This window comes from Peromyscus maniculatus, chromosome 14, assembly GCF_049852395.1.
Source record: "Peromyscus maniculatus bairdii isolate BWxNUB_F1_BW_parent chromosome 14, HU_Pman_BW_mat_3.1, whole genome shotgun sequence".
Lineage (NCBI taxonomy): Eukaryota > Metazoa > Chordata > Mammalia > Rodentia > Cricetidae > Peromyscus > Peromyscus maniculatus.
Window position 1 is genome coordinate 1474373 of NC_134865.1, and position 18128 is coordinate 1492500.

General features: G+C 49.7%; 1 protein-coding gene and 1 long non-coding RNA gene across 3 annotated transcripts in view; both read right to left on the reverse strand.

The window, feature by feature from the left end:
* Window positions 1-315: 315 nt before the first annotated feature.
* On the reverse strand, window positions 316-5691 carry LOC143268396 (uncharacterized). Its single transcript, XR_013044239.1, has 3 exons — window positions 3809-5691; window positions 1630-3357; window positions 316-422 (listed from the first exon to the last, which is right to left on the reverse strand). It is a non-coding gene; the product is annotated as an uncharacterized LOC143268396 (long non-coding RNA).
* Window positions 5692-9838: 4147 nt separating this feature from the next.
* Window positions 9839-18128, reverse strand: part of LOC143268397 (uncharacterized) — a 19937-nt gene continuing 11647 nt past the window's right edge. The window contains exons 1-3 of one of the 2 annotated variants that reach the window (XR_013044240.1): window positions 14789-17614; window positions 14344-14389; window positions 9839-13943 (exon numbers count right to left, since the gene is read on the reverse strand). Coding sequence is in view for 1 of the 2 variants with exons in the window: in XM_076550562.1 (XP_076406677.1) it covers window positions 13828-13943; window positions 14344-14389 (162 nt within the window). In the remaining variant the exon portion in view is untranslated. Of the gene's footprint in view, window positions 13944-14343; window positions 14390-14788; window positions 17615-18128 lie in introns of those variants that run through there. The other variant, XM_076550562.1, reaches the window with a different exon arrangement.

The following is an 18128-nucleotide window of genomic DNA, read 5'->3' on the forward strand; positions in this document are numbered from 1 at the left end:
ACCCGGGCTTCAGTGTGTGTTGGGGGGATGGGCAGGAATGCTCACTGAAGACCGAGAAGGTGCTGGCTTCCCAGTGGAGGGTCTTGAAACGTGTCACTGGACGCTGGAGAGATTGCTCAGCAGCTGATCGTACTTGTTGACCTTGCAAAGGACCCTGGTTCGATTCCCTGCACCTACATGGTGACTCACGACTATCCCTAGCTCCAGTGCCAGGGGGTCTGACACCCTCTTCTGAACTCTGAGGACACTAGGCACGCAAATGGCATACATTCATACAGACAGACAAGACATTCATACGCATAAAATATCAAGTAATTGTAAGTTTTTTTAAAAAAAGAAGCCTATTTCCTGCAGAGAGGGGATGGGACTTTACCTGCCTCACGGATTTGATCCAGCTGCTGACCCTTGGCTCTCATTTCCACCTGTGAAATGGGGACAACAAGAATACCCACATCGCCGCAACGCTGTGAGAGACCAGATGGACCAAATGCGTCTAAAGCTCCATTCTGTGAATTGTACCCAGGCCTGATTCCTCCTTCATCTCCCTGGACCACTCTCCTGCTCTTCAGAACTGGCGGGAGCCATAGCCAGGTGGGCATGACCCTGCTTCTCCTGTTTCGCTAACAGTTTAGGTCCTGACCTCGTAGTCCTGCTGTTTTTCCTAGAGATTTGGGGGACCTGCTCATTGAAATTTGGGTTCTAAGTCTACTTTCTCTTGCTGTGACAAAATACATAAAAATCTATTTGTAATAAATAATAAATAAATATTTTAGCTTATGATTTCAGGGGTTTCAGCCTGTAGTCACTTGGCTCCTTTGTTCTGGGCCTGAGGCGAGCAGAACGTCATGGTGGATGCACGTGGTAGAGCAAGGTGGCTCATGGGCCCCAGGATGGAGAGTCAGCAGAGAGCTGAGAACGAAACCCATGAAGCTATGGACCCACAAGATGACTAATCATCTCCTGGACTTTAGAAAACTATTAAGGTCCAAACCATAATACTTTGTTCATTGTTCGGTTCTCCTTTTGAGCCAGCATGGTGCCGTGGCGCATGCCGGTAATTCTATTACCTAGGAGGCAGAGGAGGAGAATGGCAAGTTCCGGGGTACACAATATCTTTTAAAATTTCAAATTCCTTTACATATGCATTTATATCTTCTCTTTCTAAGTGCCTGCGTATAAAGGATTGTACTTCCTTCTCCCTCGATTTTCTTGAGAATTATTCCACGTCACTATGTGGAAACCTCCTTTTATTCCTTAAAAGGCTGCACAGTGCAGAGGGACTATGGTGTGTTCAACCTGAGCACCACTAATGGACATTTGAATGTCGCCAGCCTTTTGCTATGACATTGAAACAATGAGTGTGCATGTGTGTGGGTGCGCGTGCGTGTGCGTGTGTGTGCGTGTGTGCGCGCACGTGCGTGCGTGTGTGTGTGTGTGTGTGTGTGTGTGCATGTGTGTGTGTGTGTGTGCATGCGTGTGCGTGTGTGTGTGTGCGCGCGTGCGTGCGTGCGTGCGTGCGTGCGTGTGTGTTTTGTGCCATCCTGTCTTCAGGGGGGAGTCCTGGAGCACTCTGCAGCCGCTGCCTCACTACCTCACCCCCATAGCTGCTCCTCAAGAACCTTAGCTTACCTGTCAGACCCCACTCCTCGAACACTGGCCTCTGGAACTTCTTCCGACACTTCAGACCAGGCCTTGCTGGCAAAGCAGCAGTGGGCAAAGTGACTTCTGCTTGGCACTGGTCCCCAGGTCATATTTGTACCGGTGCATCTTGGTGACAGGGGGGGGGGGAGTAGGGGTGGCATGGGGGTGTTTAAGTCACAACAAAAGCTCTAGCTGCAAGGAATTTGGGGAAAGTGGGTTTTGCTATTTTGTTTTTCTTCTTGCTCTGTCCTACGGTAAAGGTTGGAATGCCAATCAGCACGTTCAACTCACAGACTTGATTCCTTTAGTTTAAGTCAGAAAACGGAGTCTCAGAGGTCCATGATGTTTGCTCGGGATCATGTGGCTTCCTGATGACTAATAGCCCCAGCTTTTCCTCGGTCGCTGCCCATGCACCTTGTCAGAGGGAGTCTTTGTGTGTTAGACATGCACTGGGCAAACCCTCAGGAAAGCTCAGCTGCTTCACACACTGTGAGGTTTTAGTATTTTGCAGACAAAAGCTTCTTGGGACCTGTGCGTTATCATCATTCAGTTACTATCAGGGACAGACCTGTGTCCCATCTCCCCAAAATAAAATGGTGAGATCCCTAGTCCCCAGACCTCCAGTGCAACCACATTGAAAGTGACATCTAGGAAGACGGAATGAAGTTGAATGAGGTCAGCTGGGGTGGGCGCTAATGTGGCCTGATGGGAGTCTTTATTACTTCTTCACGGATTTCTCACGTTCTCGCCAAAGGACATAGAGTCTCCTCTCTTGGTGTGATCTTCCTCATTCACAGAGTTGAACAAAAGATGCTTCTATTCCACCATCTTAGCCGAGACCTCTGGTGTCCTTACAACAAGAGGAAATTCTTACGTTCTGAAGGAAGACAATATAAGGACACAGAGTGAAGACGGTCATCTAGGGCCCCGGGACAGACACCTGGGACACATCCTTTCCTCACAGGCCTCAAAAGGAAGAAATCCTGTGACATTCACACTTCAGCTTTCCACTCTCCAAAACTGTAAGAAACACCTTTTACTGTTTACACCACCCAGACTCCGGAACTGTGTTACAGCAGCCCTGGCTATCTTACAGATACGGAAGCTACAACCTGGAAGGAAAGAACAATCATGGACCCAGCAGAGATCTGTACACCTCTTTAGCCTTTCCCCCATGAGCTTCTCCAGCCGCCTCACTGCCTGCTGCCTCTGGTGTCTTCTCTTCAGAGAGAGCTTCCTCAGAAAATGCTTTCACAGTTCAGACGTCTCTAGGGCGGTGGGTTTGCTACAGCTTCCATCATATTCGAAGCCTCCAGGACCACCACCCCAGAAAGGCCATCTGTGCACTTCAGAGTTTTTGCTTCATTGGACACCCAGTGAAGAGTATCTCTCCTTTTCTGGCCCAAACTCTTGGGGGGGGGGTGTTTTCCTTAGACCTGTTTCTCCCATTTTCAGAGGAGGCCAGTGTGGCATGACAAATGCTTTTTTAATGACCGAGATCTGCATTTAAACATATTTTTGTTTTTTGCTGGGCCATTAAGCCTTTAAACCCGTCAATATTTTAATGGTTTTTATAGTCCACTGATGTGCAGGTTTGATTGCATTATTTCACCCTCCATGTTCCGGATGAGATGCCCCGGCTAGTGGCCACCAAGGAGTTGTTAACACATGGCACTCTTCTGCATGGGCCCTTGACTCCATCACAAGCTAGTCTGCCTAAAACCAGAGGAAGGAAGCCTATTTACCGACATGACAAACAAATGACAAACAATTTAACAGTGGCTGCTTTTATGCCACATTTATCTTAAAATTCTGTATGCTTTTGGGAGTCCATGAGAGCGGAATGTCTTTGGGAAACCATTTGGGGCCAATGTGGCTTGTCTTAGTATACACAGCTTGCTGCAACAGGCTAGCACAGACTGGGTATCTTCCAAACATAGAGATGGATTTTTCACAGTTCTGGGGCCCGGGAATTTGAGATCAAGGCGTCAGCAGGCTCAGTGTCTAGTGAGACAGACCTGTTCCTAGGTCAGATGAGGCAGTTTCTCTCTCTGTCCTCGTGGTATAGAATAGACTGGGCAGATGAGTCAGGGAGCTTTTTTAAAGGGCACTAATCCTGTCCTGAGAACCCCACCCTCATGACCTAACCATACCCCAGTGGTCTCACCTTACACCATCACATTGAAGAGTCAGAATTTCAGCTTCTAAGAGGAGGGTGTAAACATTCCGCCTCTGACGTTGACAGATACTCAGAATAGGCCCATTTGGGATAGAGTGGACTCTGTCTTTTGCTTCAGCTCGAATCCATCTTCTGCTCTTCATTGGAGCCCAGCTACAGAGGTACAGTGAGAGCCTGCTGATGACATTAGGGGACAGCTCCGGAATCTGGACCTGGTCAGAAGTTCAGTTTAAGCTACACAGGGATTCGGCGTGCACATTTTGTTACACCTGTCCCAGAGATAATAACACAGGAGTTTCCTGACCAAGCCTTAACTGATAATGTCACCCACACACGCAGATCTTGTATTTTTATGCTCACCCCCCTGCATCTATACGGTCTGGTTACTGGTTCATGTCGCGGTCACACTATACTTTATAGTTGATGGCTACTCTCTACGTTTCTTTTCAAACTTTTACCATGTCGCAGTGGCGGCAGCCTCAGACTGCTGGTGTTTGCCCTGTCTGTGGACCAACTCTCTATGAGGCTCACACCATGGTGACATTGCCTAATGTGCCCGTCTCAGAATGTGTCCCTGCTGCAAAGTGGCACCTGCGTGTGGACAGTTCACAGGTGTGTTTCTGAACCTGTGCTTCTCTTCTTCCGCTCTTTGGGACTGTTCCTGAGCCTGTTACACACTGTTGCCATCACTGTGGTTTTTGTAGCGTTGAGCGAATCTCCACTTTGCATTTTAAAAAGCTATCCAGTTACAGAGTTCCTCACAAAGAAGCCAATCAGCACATTGACTGGCTTTGTCTTAAATGTACGGTTGAATCATTAATGTAATTAGGTACTTACAAAGTTACCCAATGCACGCCATCCTTTAAGACACTTGATCCAAAGCATGGAATGTGTGCTGTTAACACAGATCATTTTATGTGTCCTTATTAGAACTTTAAAAACGGGTATAGACGTTTTGTGTGTTCTGGTTCATAAACTCCTACGTAGCTGGTAATTCATGCCGCTGTTCCGAATACTATCTTCAGAGTAATACTTCCTAGCAGAGACTGTGGGCGGAGGCAGATGCTGCTGATTTTTGCGGGTTGATCTTGCATCTGACACACTTGCTGAACCTTCGCAGTTTGCTCTTGTTTGAAACGTTGTTTTTCCAAGGCGATGGATGTTTTGTTTTTACGCTGCTATCAGAAGTGGACCCCATCCCCCAACCTCTGTGGTGGTTGGTGGTGGGAACCAGGGCAAGTGTGACTCACTGAGAAGTGGAAAATCTTCAGGCCGCTCTATGCTGCTCTGTGGGTTCCGTGTAGCTTTTGGAAACCTTTCCTGTCAGGCCACCAAACACAGGGATGGAGAAGAGGGGTGGCGCTAAAGTCCTATGAATGGAAAGAGGTGGGGAAATACAGAAAGAAGGAAGCCAGAGGGAAGAGAACAGAATAGAGGCTGAGAGGGACTTGGGCCGAGACAGAGGTCAGCCTTCGACTTGAGAGGTAGCTGAGAAAATCGAGGTAAAAGAGCCTGATGTTCCAGAGGGTGGACCATATGACCACTGGTTCAGCAACACCATCCAAAGAAATCCCTGGGATCATTGCCCCCCTAATGTAAGCCATGGAGGAGCCCTGGCGCTACAGACAGTCTTGGGTTATGACAATCACTCCATCTCAGCACACACTCTCCAGCTAAGAGAGGCCCAGCTCCATCAGAAGCCACCACGCCGTTGGGGCTATGACCCCCAAAGCTTCTCAAGCCAAGGAACATCTCCAGATCCAAACTCTCTATACCTCGGAGCTTCGGAAGTCAGCGTCAAACCCAGGAGGCGTCCAGTATTGGCTCCCAGGAGAAGCTGGTTGAGAACCTTATACCGGCTTATTGATCACCTTGCTTTATGAGAAACTACAGCTAAGTGACCCTACTTTGGTTGGGGAACCTCCATGCCCCCATAAAAAAAAAAAACAAAACAAAAAACAACATATGGGGCTACCACTGCCCTGTACAGTGTTCTGGGAACACTGGAGACAGGAGTCTGATTTTAGTGGCTAGTGGCTGTGAAATCCGGAAGTGAGCAGGGGCCTTTGTTCTCCCTTGTGGCTCTGCCCTGGATCAAACAGGAGCAGTTAAGTGAGGCTGAGCTTTCCTGGATTGATTCAGCTCAATTCCCGGCTTTTGCCCCTTAATTGTTTTCAACTATTTCTGCACACCAGGTTTGGAGCTCTGAACCTCTTGGGGGAACCTGACTTTTTTTTTAATGGCGACAGGGATGAGCAGAGATGCTTGGCAGGTCTGTTCTTGCTGCAGGAAGCAAAAGATGCCTTTGGACCATACTCTGTGCCAAGGCCCGAGGGTCTCCCGCGGAGATGGGCCTCCCAAGGCCTGTAAGAAACCCTTGAAGAGGCCAGACTTTCTTTTAAATATGTAAGAGCAGGGTGTGGCTGGCCAATGGGAAGGTGAGAGAGCCATCCAATCCAGCAGGTCTTCTGAGCTTGTCAAGTGAAGGCTGGACCCAGACACCCCCAAAGCCTGCCTGTGAGACTGAACCTCGTGTGAGCCCGGTTCTGATTAGGACCTGTCTCCACACGCCCAGTGGCTTCGAAACAATGGCAGTGACGAAGCTTTATAAATAGGACACTGAGAGTAAAAATCACAGGAAATTCCCCGAGTCTCCCGTGGAGTCTTTTTTTAGGTGTGCAGCTCATAGAGAAACCCAGCTCTCTCCTCCGCACAGACAGGCAGAGCATCCGCTCTACCTGGACCTTTCCCCGGGGTGTCGGAGGGGAATTGGAGTGGAGGGGTCCCTCCGGGGCCCTGCTCAGGGACATGCCCAGCACGGTCCTCTTGCCTCACTAACTCTCCCTAGCTCCCAGGAAGAAGGCACGTTTGCAATGAGCACTTTGTCGATGTTGAAACTGGAGGTCACACCCACGTCTGACTCACTCCAGATCACGTAAGAGATTAATCACAATCTCGGCTCCCTCTCAACACAGAATAATCATTGCAACCAGACAACAGGAGATAAAGGGAACCCTCTGGGTGGGAGCGGGGTGCTCCGGACCTCTGGTTATCTTCCCCTCCCCTCCCCTCCCCTCCGCGGTGACATATTTTCTGGGGAGCCGCTCCCATTTGGAACTGGTGGCTCAATGGTTTCCAGCTTCAGCAGGGGTTGGAAAGAGCTGCCGGCGGGCGGGCGGCAAGAGGCTGCAGCCTCTGTAGCTGAAGGGATCTCGTGGGTTTCAGATAGAAAATCTGTTCAAATATTTGCCCAACAACTCCCGGTGTGCTTTGGAAGGAGCCGCAGGAGCAGCCCTCTCTGAGTCACCGGACCGGGGATATGCAGGCATTCGACCGAAATGTAGACACAGGCGGTTTACCAACTCCTTCATAATTAGCCAGACTGCCTCTCACCAGTGGCCTGGTGACACCGGAGGACTCTGCCGCTAGGCTGCTGGTGTGGTGGCAGTTTCTGCATTTTTCAAGGCATCTTGGGAGGCACTCTGTCCTCCGACAGTAGCTGGGGCTGCCCACACTTTCTGACCTGCAGAATTGTACCCTCAGCAGTCTGTGCGACGTCTTCCACCCTGTGTCCTCAGAGCTTCTAAATTCACCCAGTTCAAAACAGAACGCCCGCACCGGCTGGGATTCCTGCCTTCTCCCCGTCAGCGAATGGCCTCCCTGCCCACTACTGGCTCTGTTTGGAAACGTTGGGGCATCCATGAATCTGCAGCGCCTCCTGCCCCCGCCCTCCCTGGCTCAACTGGCTCTCCCTGCTGCTGTTGTGGGTTACGGGAGGCTCCTAAGTCTCCCTGAACCTTCTGAAGGGCACAGCTATACCACGGCCTGATCCCACCCCTCCTTCCCCCGTCCGACCATAGGGTGGGCACATGACCTCAGCTGAGCTCATCAGGGCCCTTCCTTGGGATTTTTTTTCTCCAAGTGCCAACAGGGTTAGTCACTTCTGTCTTCTGTAAATGCCAGTTAGAAGACTAGGAATCCAGAGAAGCTATGCCCAAGCACCCTGCTGTGTGGAAAAATCACTTGACGCAGAGTGGCAGGCCATGCTGAGGTCAGTGGCATGGATTTCGTAATGTTATTTTTGTGACTCAATTTGCATTTATTTTCCTCATGATTAGAGTCACAATAAATTATATATATGTTTATACACTATATGTATATATGTATTATACACTACATTATAGTGTATAATGTATATACACTACACACATACACACACACACACACACACATGGTCTCTCAATATAGCCTAGACGGGTCTTGAACTTGAGTCCTGCTGCCCAAGAAACTCTATCTTATCCTCTCAAGTACAGGGATTACATGTGTAATAGATGACAGGGTCCTTATCGTATGGGACACTGAACAAGCCAGTGTTTGCTCCAGAAGAGACACGGGTTCTCCATCTTCCAAGACTGTTTGCCCCACAGACCTTCTTAGGATGAGAGCCCACTGGTAAAACACCAAAGGCTTTCTCCTCATAAAGCACCACAGGTGTGAGACCCATGGAGAACCACGCCCGAACAGTTATCTGCCCACATCAAATCTCACCATGGGGTTCCTCTGCCGGGACTAGTTGTCCCCAGTCCCCAGTCTCTACACCTTCGGTGGAGGAGCCCACCTCCTCCCCAGTGATGGATACATGCTTCCCAGGCACAGGTCTGCATTTCTGTCTTCCCTCATAGCGAGGTGTGCGACTCATGGTTTCAGAGCATGGGGCTTCAGTGTGTGCAGTTTCAAGGATGGGGTGGGGATGGGGGTGGGTTCTGCCTCTTTCTTCCTGCCCCCTCTTCTAGGCCTCTCATTCTCCTTGTTGCTTTGTTCTCTGTGGTAGATATCTTGCCATCCGACATGATTTTACTCTATTGCTTGCCTTCTCTCCCTGGAAAGCAGACACCACACACAGTGTGGTCACCAAATAGATGTGTAACAATCGCTCCAATATCGAGCTACTTCTGGACCAGTTCGTGACCTATGTGTCCCCTCTCTACTGCCTCAGCACATTCCAGGGGGCCAACTGCCTTGTCCTGCTTGGGCTGCCATGGCAAACTCCACAGGCTGGATGGCTTGACCCCACTTGCAGATGCTCACATCTTCCATCACCAGGTGTGTGACATTTTCACTTCTTCAGAAGAGGAGGACAAGGATAGGGACCACCGCATCTATGGCCTGAACAGTGCCTACCAGAGCATCGCACACCACCACCCCATTTCCAATGTCTCCAGGAGATCCCTGGGCTTATCCCATCATCCTCCGTCCTCCACCTCTTCTGTGTCCTCCTCTTCATCTTCTCCCTCTCCCTGGCTTACCAGCCATGCCATCAGGCCAGAAAAGCAGGCCCCTGTTGCTGCTCTGGACCAGGATCGCCAGGTCCCACTCTGAGGCCAGCTACTGCTCTTCCTGGTCTTTCTACCTTTCTGCTCTCTGCTTACCATTCCATTCAAGCTGGAGAAGGCAACCCTTCCTGGGTGGACCCCTGGGGATGCTGCTTAGGGAGCTGCTCCTAACGGGTTTGGCTCATTGCCTTAGCAGTGTTTGCTGGGGGAAGGGTAGGTGGGGCCTCTTTGTGTGTTCTAGCTAGGGGGTGCAGGGCCTAGTCTAGGGCAGGGCTTGTCTCCCACCCCCTTCTGCCAAGGGGGCAGCAAATGCTGGCCTCCCACAGCCCAGTGGGCCCACAGATACCTTCCTCTGGAGCCTCCTAGCTCTAACCTTTAGGGCTCTGGGAAATAAGACCTTATCTCTTTTCTTTCTTTTTTTCCTCCTTCCTTCCTTCCCTTCCCTTTCTCCCTCCCTTCCTCCCTCCCGCCTTCCCTTTTTTCTCTTTCTTTCTCTCTCTCTTTCTTTCTCCTTTCTTTCCTTTTCTTTCTCTCTTTCTTTCTTTCTTCCTCTTTCTTTCTTTTTATTCATTTTACATACCAACCACACAGATCCCCCTCTCATCCCTCCTCCCACCCCCTCTCCCCCTCCACCTCCCCCCTGCCTCTCCCCTCATCCCCTTCTCCAGCAGAATACGTTCTCTCATGGGTGGGGAGACAGCTAAGCCTGGTACATTCAGTTGAGGCAGGACCAAGCCCCTCCTTCCGGGTGCATCAAGGCTGTGCAAGGTGGTCCCACCATAGGTAATGGGATCCAGAAAGCCAGCTCATGCACCAGGGATGGACCCTGATCCCACTGCCGGGGGCCCCTCAAACAGACCCTGCTACACAACTGTCTCCCGTGTGCAGAGAAGACCTCATTTCTTTAGAGGACAACTTGGTGGTAGTTGTCAGGCATGCCTGTTTGTTATCACCTTTTCAGGGTGTACTGACCAAAGACCATCCTGGCTTTGTTATTGTGGACACAATAAAAAACATGTTTATTTATTTATTTTTTTAAAAAAGACTTCTCTAAAATATTGTTATTTTAAGCATACAGAAAGTTTGGAGAATCTGTAACACTCATAAACACACCATAATTTTTGTCACGTTTGCTTTTTTGTAAACACGCATGTGTACACACGTGTGACAGTACATATGTGGATGACCTGCTGGAGCTGATGCTCATCTTAGACATTTAGGTCCTAGGGTTGAGCTCCGGTTGTCTGTCTTGAAGGAAAGAAAGTGCCTTTATGAACAGAGGCGTCTCACTGCCTCACGCTTGCTTTACGTAGGATCTGTGTTCACCATGCAGTGTGTGAGATAAAATTATTCATTTATGCTGTCGAAGCCTGCCTTTATGCACAGCCCAGTGCAAAAGAAAATGCAGACCCTGGCCAGGCATGGGGTAGATAGTCAATCTCCTCTAAGGCGGGGCTCATTCCTCCAACTCACAAGAGATTGGACCTCCCCTTCCCCCAATTGTGACCTCCACCCTAGACTGTTCTGGGTATCTGAACAGGGTGAAGGTAGATGTCATCACTTACCAAAGATACAGTGGATCTCTGGACTGGGGATGTGACTGTTGTGGGTTTGTCCAGAGAAACCCTGCACACCCTAGGCTGGGCTTGACCACCCTTGGCCACCCGGCCCAGCCCCTGTCAGGGTGCCAAGGGCTATGGCATGATGTGCTGTGTACCACCCTGACCACCACCCTGAGGACAGAGGACAGTCACAAGGAGGAAGTGAGAAGGAGGGGAAAGGGAGGTCAGGGGGGACCCTGGGCCTCAGAGCAGGGAGATGAGGGGTAGAGGTGGGGCCACAGGATTGCAGAGACCCAACCCCTGTGCAAACAACCTGGACCTTGTCTCATCAAACTTACAAAACAAACCCAGAGACCTTGAAAGCCAAGGTGCTGACCGCAGAGCATCAAACCCCGGCACGCGGTCACCTTCCCAGTGCAGGGTCCCCAGTGATGACACCGTCTCAGGCTTGTGGAGCTGGCCCTGCCTAGAACTCAAGGGAGGACAGCAAGCCCCTGGCAGTAGTACAGTGTAAGGGGAGTATAAACAATGGACAGGACTAGATAACGCAAGCATCTGGGAGCCACTGTGAAGACTTTGGGTTTTAAGCCAGATGTGGTAGTGTATCCCTGTAGCCCCAGCACCTGGAATGTGGAGCCAGGAGAACCAGGAACTCAAGGTTAGTCTCAGCTATAGAGGATGTTTTAGGCCAGCCTGGGCTACAAGAGATTCTGTCTCAAAAAAACCTAAGCCTAGCCAGGTCTATCAGTGTACCCCTTTAATCCCAGCTCTCAGGACACAGAGACAGGTGGAACTCCATGAGTTCAATGCCAGCCTGGTAGTCTACATAGTGAGTCCCAGGACAGCAGAGGCTACATAGAGAGACTGTCTCAATATAAACAAACAAAACAAAATAATAATAATAATAATAATAATTAAAAAAAAACCCTAAAACTTAGCCAGATGTGGTGACACATATTTGTAATCCCCAGGACTCACAAGGCAGAAGAAGCAAGATCACAAGTTCAAGGCCAGCCTGGTCTACACAGCATAGTCTAGACCAGCCAGGCTACATAGCAAGATCCTGTCAAAAATAAGAACTAAAGAAATGCATAAGCAGTCCTGGCGGGAGAGGGTGGAGGAGAGGTGAGCTCTGGGTAGAACGTTGGAATGCAGACAAACGCATGAGCATGGATGGGAAGCCACTTTCTTATAGAGGCTGAAGGAGGTAGGAAGTGCAGATTGTGGGGCAGGAGCCCACAATGGGAGGCTCCACGAGGAGCCTTCGGGTGAGGAAGTGGGTAAGAAGGAAGGGAAGACTGGTGAGAGCAGAGAGAGGTGAAGTCCAGGAAGTTTCTGATGGTTATGATAAACGGATGCTGGTTGCCAGCGGAGAAGTCACGGGCCATGGCCACGACTACCAGAGTTACAAAGAGCTTTAGTAGAAAGAAGGAGAGGATAGGAGGGAGGAGAGCCAGGCCTGGAGAGAAAGAAAGATGGCGGGCGGGAGCAGAGCGGGAACAGAGAGAGGGGGGTCCGTGACCAGTTTTTTAAGGTGCATACTTAGTCGCCAGCGTCCCCTAATGACATCAGATGCAAGACCCCAAGCTGCGCATGTGCGGGAGTGAGGGCAGGATCTGAACCGTTTCCACCACGCCCACCTCTCACTGGAGGCTCTGGGAACCTCACTTCGCAAATAACGCTTCTTGGTCACAGGACTTCCGTGTCTAACCCACCACGTGGAATGAACTGAGCTCCTCTCTGCCATCCTAGCCAGCTGGCCTCCACTTGCCCAGCCTTTTCCAGAGGCCCCAGCTGGCCATCTTACAGGACCAGTTGCCCAGTGAAGCCAATGAGAGGTGGGGGAGCCAATCCTCCTTCACACCCCCAAACCCCATCTGGCAGGATGGACTTGTCAGTTAGAGACATAGAGAACAGTAGCAAAGGAGCACATCCGTGAGTGACCAGGCGGGACAGCGGTCATGTCTGAGAAACAACCCTGGACCTCGGTTAGCTGGAATGCCATGTGACTTTCCTGCTCGTCCAAACCCCTCCTCCTTCTCAGTTCCGAGGACTCTCAGGACAAAGGGCTATTTGCCAAGTGTCTCGCGTGGTCATAGCCCAGCGATAAGAGGGTTTCCACTTGGATTCAAGTATCCCTTACGCAGATGTCTCAGCCTCTCCCCTTTGTAAGCCATGAAGTCGGCAAGATGTTTCTAACCAGGACCGAATCCCAGGGCAGAGGTGGGATGGCAAAGCCAGGAATACTGAGCAGGACACAGGGAGAGTTTTCGGGGGGAGGGTGGAGAGCCCAGGAGGTGAGAGCGGGGGATCAACTATGAGGCTTTTGGCCTCTTGTTGTCTATAGCACATGGCCTTGCAGAATCCGGGAGAGTGTAGTCTCACAAAGGAGGAGCACCGGAAAGGTAGTTCTGAGGGGACCCAGCCATCTGCCCTCTTTTTTTTTTTTTTTTTTTATGTCTTTGAGACAGCGTCTCTACATAGCCTTGGCTGTCCTGGAGCTCACTCACTGTGTAGACCAGGCTGATCCCATACTCACAGAGACCCCCACTTCTGCCTCCCCAGTGCTGGGATTAAAGGCGTGGGTCAATATGACCGGCCTGCCCTCCTTAATAACTATGAGATCCAGTCATACTCATTCCCCCTGATGGCACCAGAATGCTGAAGAGGTTAGTGAAAAGAAATTATTCAAGTAGTGTCTTCAACCTACTAATTTAAGGTGTCCTCTGATGAGTTTGTCTAAATTGTTCTATTATTAATAAAAACTCCAATAGCAGGGTAAGAACCTGGTTGACCAGAGAAGCAGCGGAAAAGCGACCAGTGACCTCCTCTCTCTCTCCTTCCCCAATCCAAAAGGGCCAGGAATCTTTCTAAGCCTTCCTCTACTACTTCTGTGTCTCTCTATCTGTATCCGGAGTCCTCCAATAACCTCTATGGCTAATGCTGGTCAGCTAGATGCTAACTCCGCCCCCTGGTCAAGGCTAACTTTATTGACGGATCTCAGAGTACAGTCGAAAGATCCCACAACCGTCCTCAAAGAAGAGGAGCCTGCAAAAGAGGTGTCTTGCCTTTATGTCCGCTCCTCCGGATTATTGAGATGCTCTCTTGTTCGCTAGTGTTTTCGATTAGTGCTGTCTGGCTCCAAGACGGCGCTACATATCGCTCCAGGCAGGTGCTTGCTCAATTTAGGCCAAAGCGTGAGGCACCGCAGGACTTTTATGTCCGAGCCTGCAGGAAGTAAAGAACACCAAAGAAAAAGCATGATGGGGAAACGGCCGAGTTAATAAAAGGAAAATCGAGTCTGTTTGCCTAGCATGTGTGGGGGTCTGGGCTCCTCAGTCCCCCGTACTAGATCAGGGAGGGAGGAAGATGAGTTTCTTTAGAGCCTTAGATCTGTGAAAATGCAGTAGGAGCTGCAAGTAGGGCATGGTGGTGGTGGGGGCTGGCTTCCACTCTGCTGCACCCTGCACTGCATTTGATGCGTTTCTGTGTGCCTCTTCTGCCCCGGGGAAGGAATGTGGACACGTCTAAGGAACTCTCTCTGATGGGAGCTGCTTTAGCAATGGTCCCATGAGGCAACCCTACTTGTGAGGAGCATGAAGAGAATAAGACACGAACAAATACTTACTTTGGACACTGTCATGTGAAGCCGCGAGCCTGGAGCTGCTTCTGCCCTATTAGAATCAGGAGGAGAACACAGAGACCATCTCAGGGACGCTGACCTTGACCTCTGGTGTTAAGCTGCTGCGTTAACCTCTTTGGCTTTGGACCTTCTTGGTGTAAGCTGTTACTTTGTTACTTATCCCCCACCTCCCGCAGACAGGGTTTCCCTGTGTAGTTTTGACACCTGTCCTGGATCTCACTCTGTAGACCAGGCTGGCCCCGAATTCACAGAGATCTGCCTGGCTCTGCTTCCCGAGTGCTGGGATTAAAGGTGTGCACCACCACTGCCCCGCTCAGCTGTTACTTATTCTGCAACTTCAGTTTATAGCATCCTGCAACTGTCAGAACAAAAACAAAACAGACCACCACCACCACCACCACCACCACAACAACAAAAACCCAGATCTCACCTGGAAGGGAATGGGACATAGTTCGTTCCGGAGTCAAATGTAAGTTCAGGCTGCCCCCAATACCATGTTCCAACTTGGTGACAGTTTTTTCCAATCTTTACAGTAACGGGACAAAGAAAATCACAAAGCAGGATACTTCTCCCATACACTGGTGGAAAACATCTGGCAGCTGGGGTTATAGAAAGGCAGGGCTGCCTCTGTTAGAGGCTTCGGATGCTATGGAATGGCATTCTTAGCCTTTTGCTTGGGGGCTGTTTGCACGTTCTAAACAGATTTACCTAATAGTCACGAGGTGTTAGGTCATGCACAGAGCTGGGTAATAAATGGTTACTTAGGAAGCCAAGATATTCCAAGATACTTGGGCTCCCAATTGTGTCATGCCATTTCCCTACTACTATAGTGATTTAATCAGTCAGTCAGACTAGTAGACTGTCTAACATGAGTGTGGTTTTTTAGAAGAAACTTTAGCACATAAAATCAAAGGTGACCTGGTTTGTTTTGACGGTCTCCAATTCATGGTACCATAGCAGATCCTGAGACATGGGCTCAGTGAAGAACAGGAAAGGTCTTCAGAGGGAGGGAGGGGACAAGGGAATAGACACCAGAAGTTCCAGACCCTATGTGAGGTTCTAAAAGCCACATCAATTCCTGGGCCTCGTTTGTAATTCTATGCAAAGAGCCCACTGACGAGTTAGCTGCTTAGGAGCCAGCTGCAGCTCAGTGTCGGAGTGCTTGTCTGGGATGTGTGATGAGGCCCTGGGTCCCACCCTCAGGGTACCTAAAACAGTCTCATGACTAATACTATGTGTGGCACACCGTGAGGCCTTTGTAGATAGTTGTATTAACACAATGAGGGGAGGGGAGTCCAATTTCAATCTCCCTGATGCCTAAGTGTCGAAACCATCCCCAAAGGAAATATTTATTGATTTCATCATCCCCATCAGGGGAACACTCATCTCCATGAAGCAGGAAAAAGGTAAAAGCACCATGGATATTTTAGGTGAGTTCTCTAACCCCAGGGCCCACAGTCCCTAAAGTAAGCTGAGGCTCAGCTGGGACATCTCAGGAGAGCCAGTGTTCCCCATGTGCTCACGGCTCCACATGAACTCCAAACGGCTCTCACAGGATACTCTTCGGTGAGAGCTTCCACATGGACCAGATGCCTGGCTGCCCAGACTGGCACTGTCTAGTCTAGATACTTGTGTAGATGCCAAGAGGATTGGGTTCTCATAGACAGGCTGGCTGAAACTCAGGACGGCAGCTGTCACAGCTGACACAGAGCTAGCTCCTATTGTCCTCTCTCTCTCTCTCTCTCTCTCTCTCTCTCTCCCCCATTGAGGTGTTTTATATGTATTTGTGGCAAGTATGTCTTGAGTCCTAAAAGAGGAATCCCTTGAACTGTTTTGTTTTTGCCTCCTCATGGTCCATGACATCAGCAGAGGTCACATCAATACACAAAAAGCTCTCCGAGGGAATGAGAGTAATCAGCTTTTATTCTAGATCTTGGAGTTGCAAATCCAGTCTGGGGCAGATGACACCACACTTGTTTAATCTGCCTGTGAGGATCACAACAAAGTCAACAGTGATTTCAACTATTCCGTGCTTAGCTGTCGCGGTTAGAAAAATGGATGGTAACTTTGGAGTATGGCCGAGGAAAAACTTGGCGTTTGCTCTTTCCTGAATTGTTGGTGCTCTCAAGAACGTGTACAGGGACACACACACATCATTATTTATGGCAGTGATGAAGGATTGGTGAAATATTTGGGATGATGAGTAACAGCAAGAGGAAGTGTGTGTGTGTGTGTGTGTGTGTGTGTGTGTGTGTGTGCGCGCGCGCGCGCGCATCAGACACAGTCTTGGCTCAGTAGAATCACCCACTGTGGGTGTGAAGTGGATCAGGCAAGCATTATTCCTCTTTTTATAGACCAAGAACTCAAGGTTCAAAGAGATGCCTGGCCTTCTAGGGTGATACCCCTAGTGTGGTAGAGCTGGTGGAGGGGCAGGCGGCTGGCTCCAGACCTCCCCTCTTTCCACTTTGTAAAGAATGGTGTAGGCAATGAACAGGACTCTCTGTGTCCAGGATAGGGGAGAGATAGAGAGCAAAGAAGCATGTGAACTGAGAATTAGTCCTGTCCAGAGCATCACCCTGCTGTGGGATGTTCTCTATACTGTGAATGTGTTGCTCTGATTGGTTAATAAATAAAGTGCTGATTAGCCAGTAGCCAGGCAGGAAGTATAGGCGGGACAAAGAGAGATGAGATTTCTGGGAACAGGAAGGCTGAGTCAGGAGATGCTGCCAGCTGCCGCCATGAGAAGCAGATGTTAAGATACCAGTAAGCCACGAGCCACGTGGCAACTTATAGATTAATAGAAATGGGTTAAGATATAAGAACTAGATAGCAAGAAGCCTGCCACAGCCATACAGTTTATAAGTAATATAAGCTTCTGAGTGATTATTTTATAAGTGGGCTGCGGGACTTTGGAGGCTTGTCAGGACCCGGAGAGAAACTCTCCAGCTGCATCACCCACTGCACACTCAATCCTGCCTGTCCCACCCTCTGAGGAGAAAGCCACCTAGTTGGACCAGGAGCTGAAGAAGCACCATACAGCAAAAAAAAAAAAAAAAAAAAAAACAACCATACGAAGCAAGACAGCCAACCTGTCTATGGTATGAACATTTCCAGAGGAGAAAGAGGTCAAATAGGGGGATGGATCAAGAGGAAAAATGGGGATCCCTGGGGATGAATGCCTCTTGGACCATATTGTTAGGGAAAAAAAAACCCCGTAGTGCATTTAGTGTGTGTGTGTGTGTGTGTGTGTGTATGTGTGTGTTGTGGTGTGTATATGTGTGTGTGTGTATGTATGGTGTGATGTATATATGTGCGTGTGTGTGTGTGTGTGTGTGTGTGTGTGTGTGTGTGTGTGTGTATGTGGGAGTGAGCATCCCTCAGCACACATGTGGAGGTTGGAAGACAACTCTCAGAAGTTGATTCTCTCCTTCTACTGTGTGGGGCTGAGCTTGAACTTGGTCCCTTGGGCTTGGTGGCAAGTAGTTTTAGGTCACACTTTTAATCTGATAGTTCTCCATAAGAGTTCTGGTCACCATCCTAAGGTCAATTTGGGGGCATGGCCTTGATGAGTCTGGTGGTTTGGGAGGGCTCCCTGGAAGAGAGGACTCTTGAACCTAGTTATTATTATACAAACCTGGGCATCTTCCTGTGATGTGCCCAGGAATCACCAACGGCCCGACTCTTCTGGGCTGGGCCTGTGAGTGCACATCTCTGGACAAGCACCCTACCACTGAGTTCTAGCCCAGCCCTGTAGTTTTGTGCTTCTAACA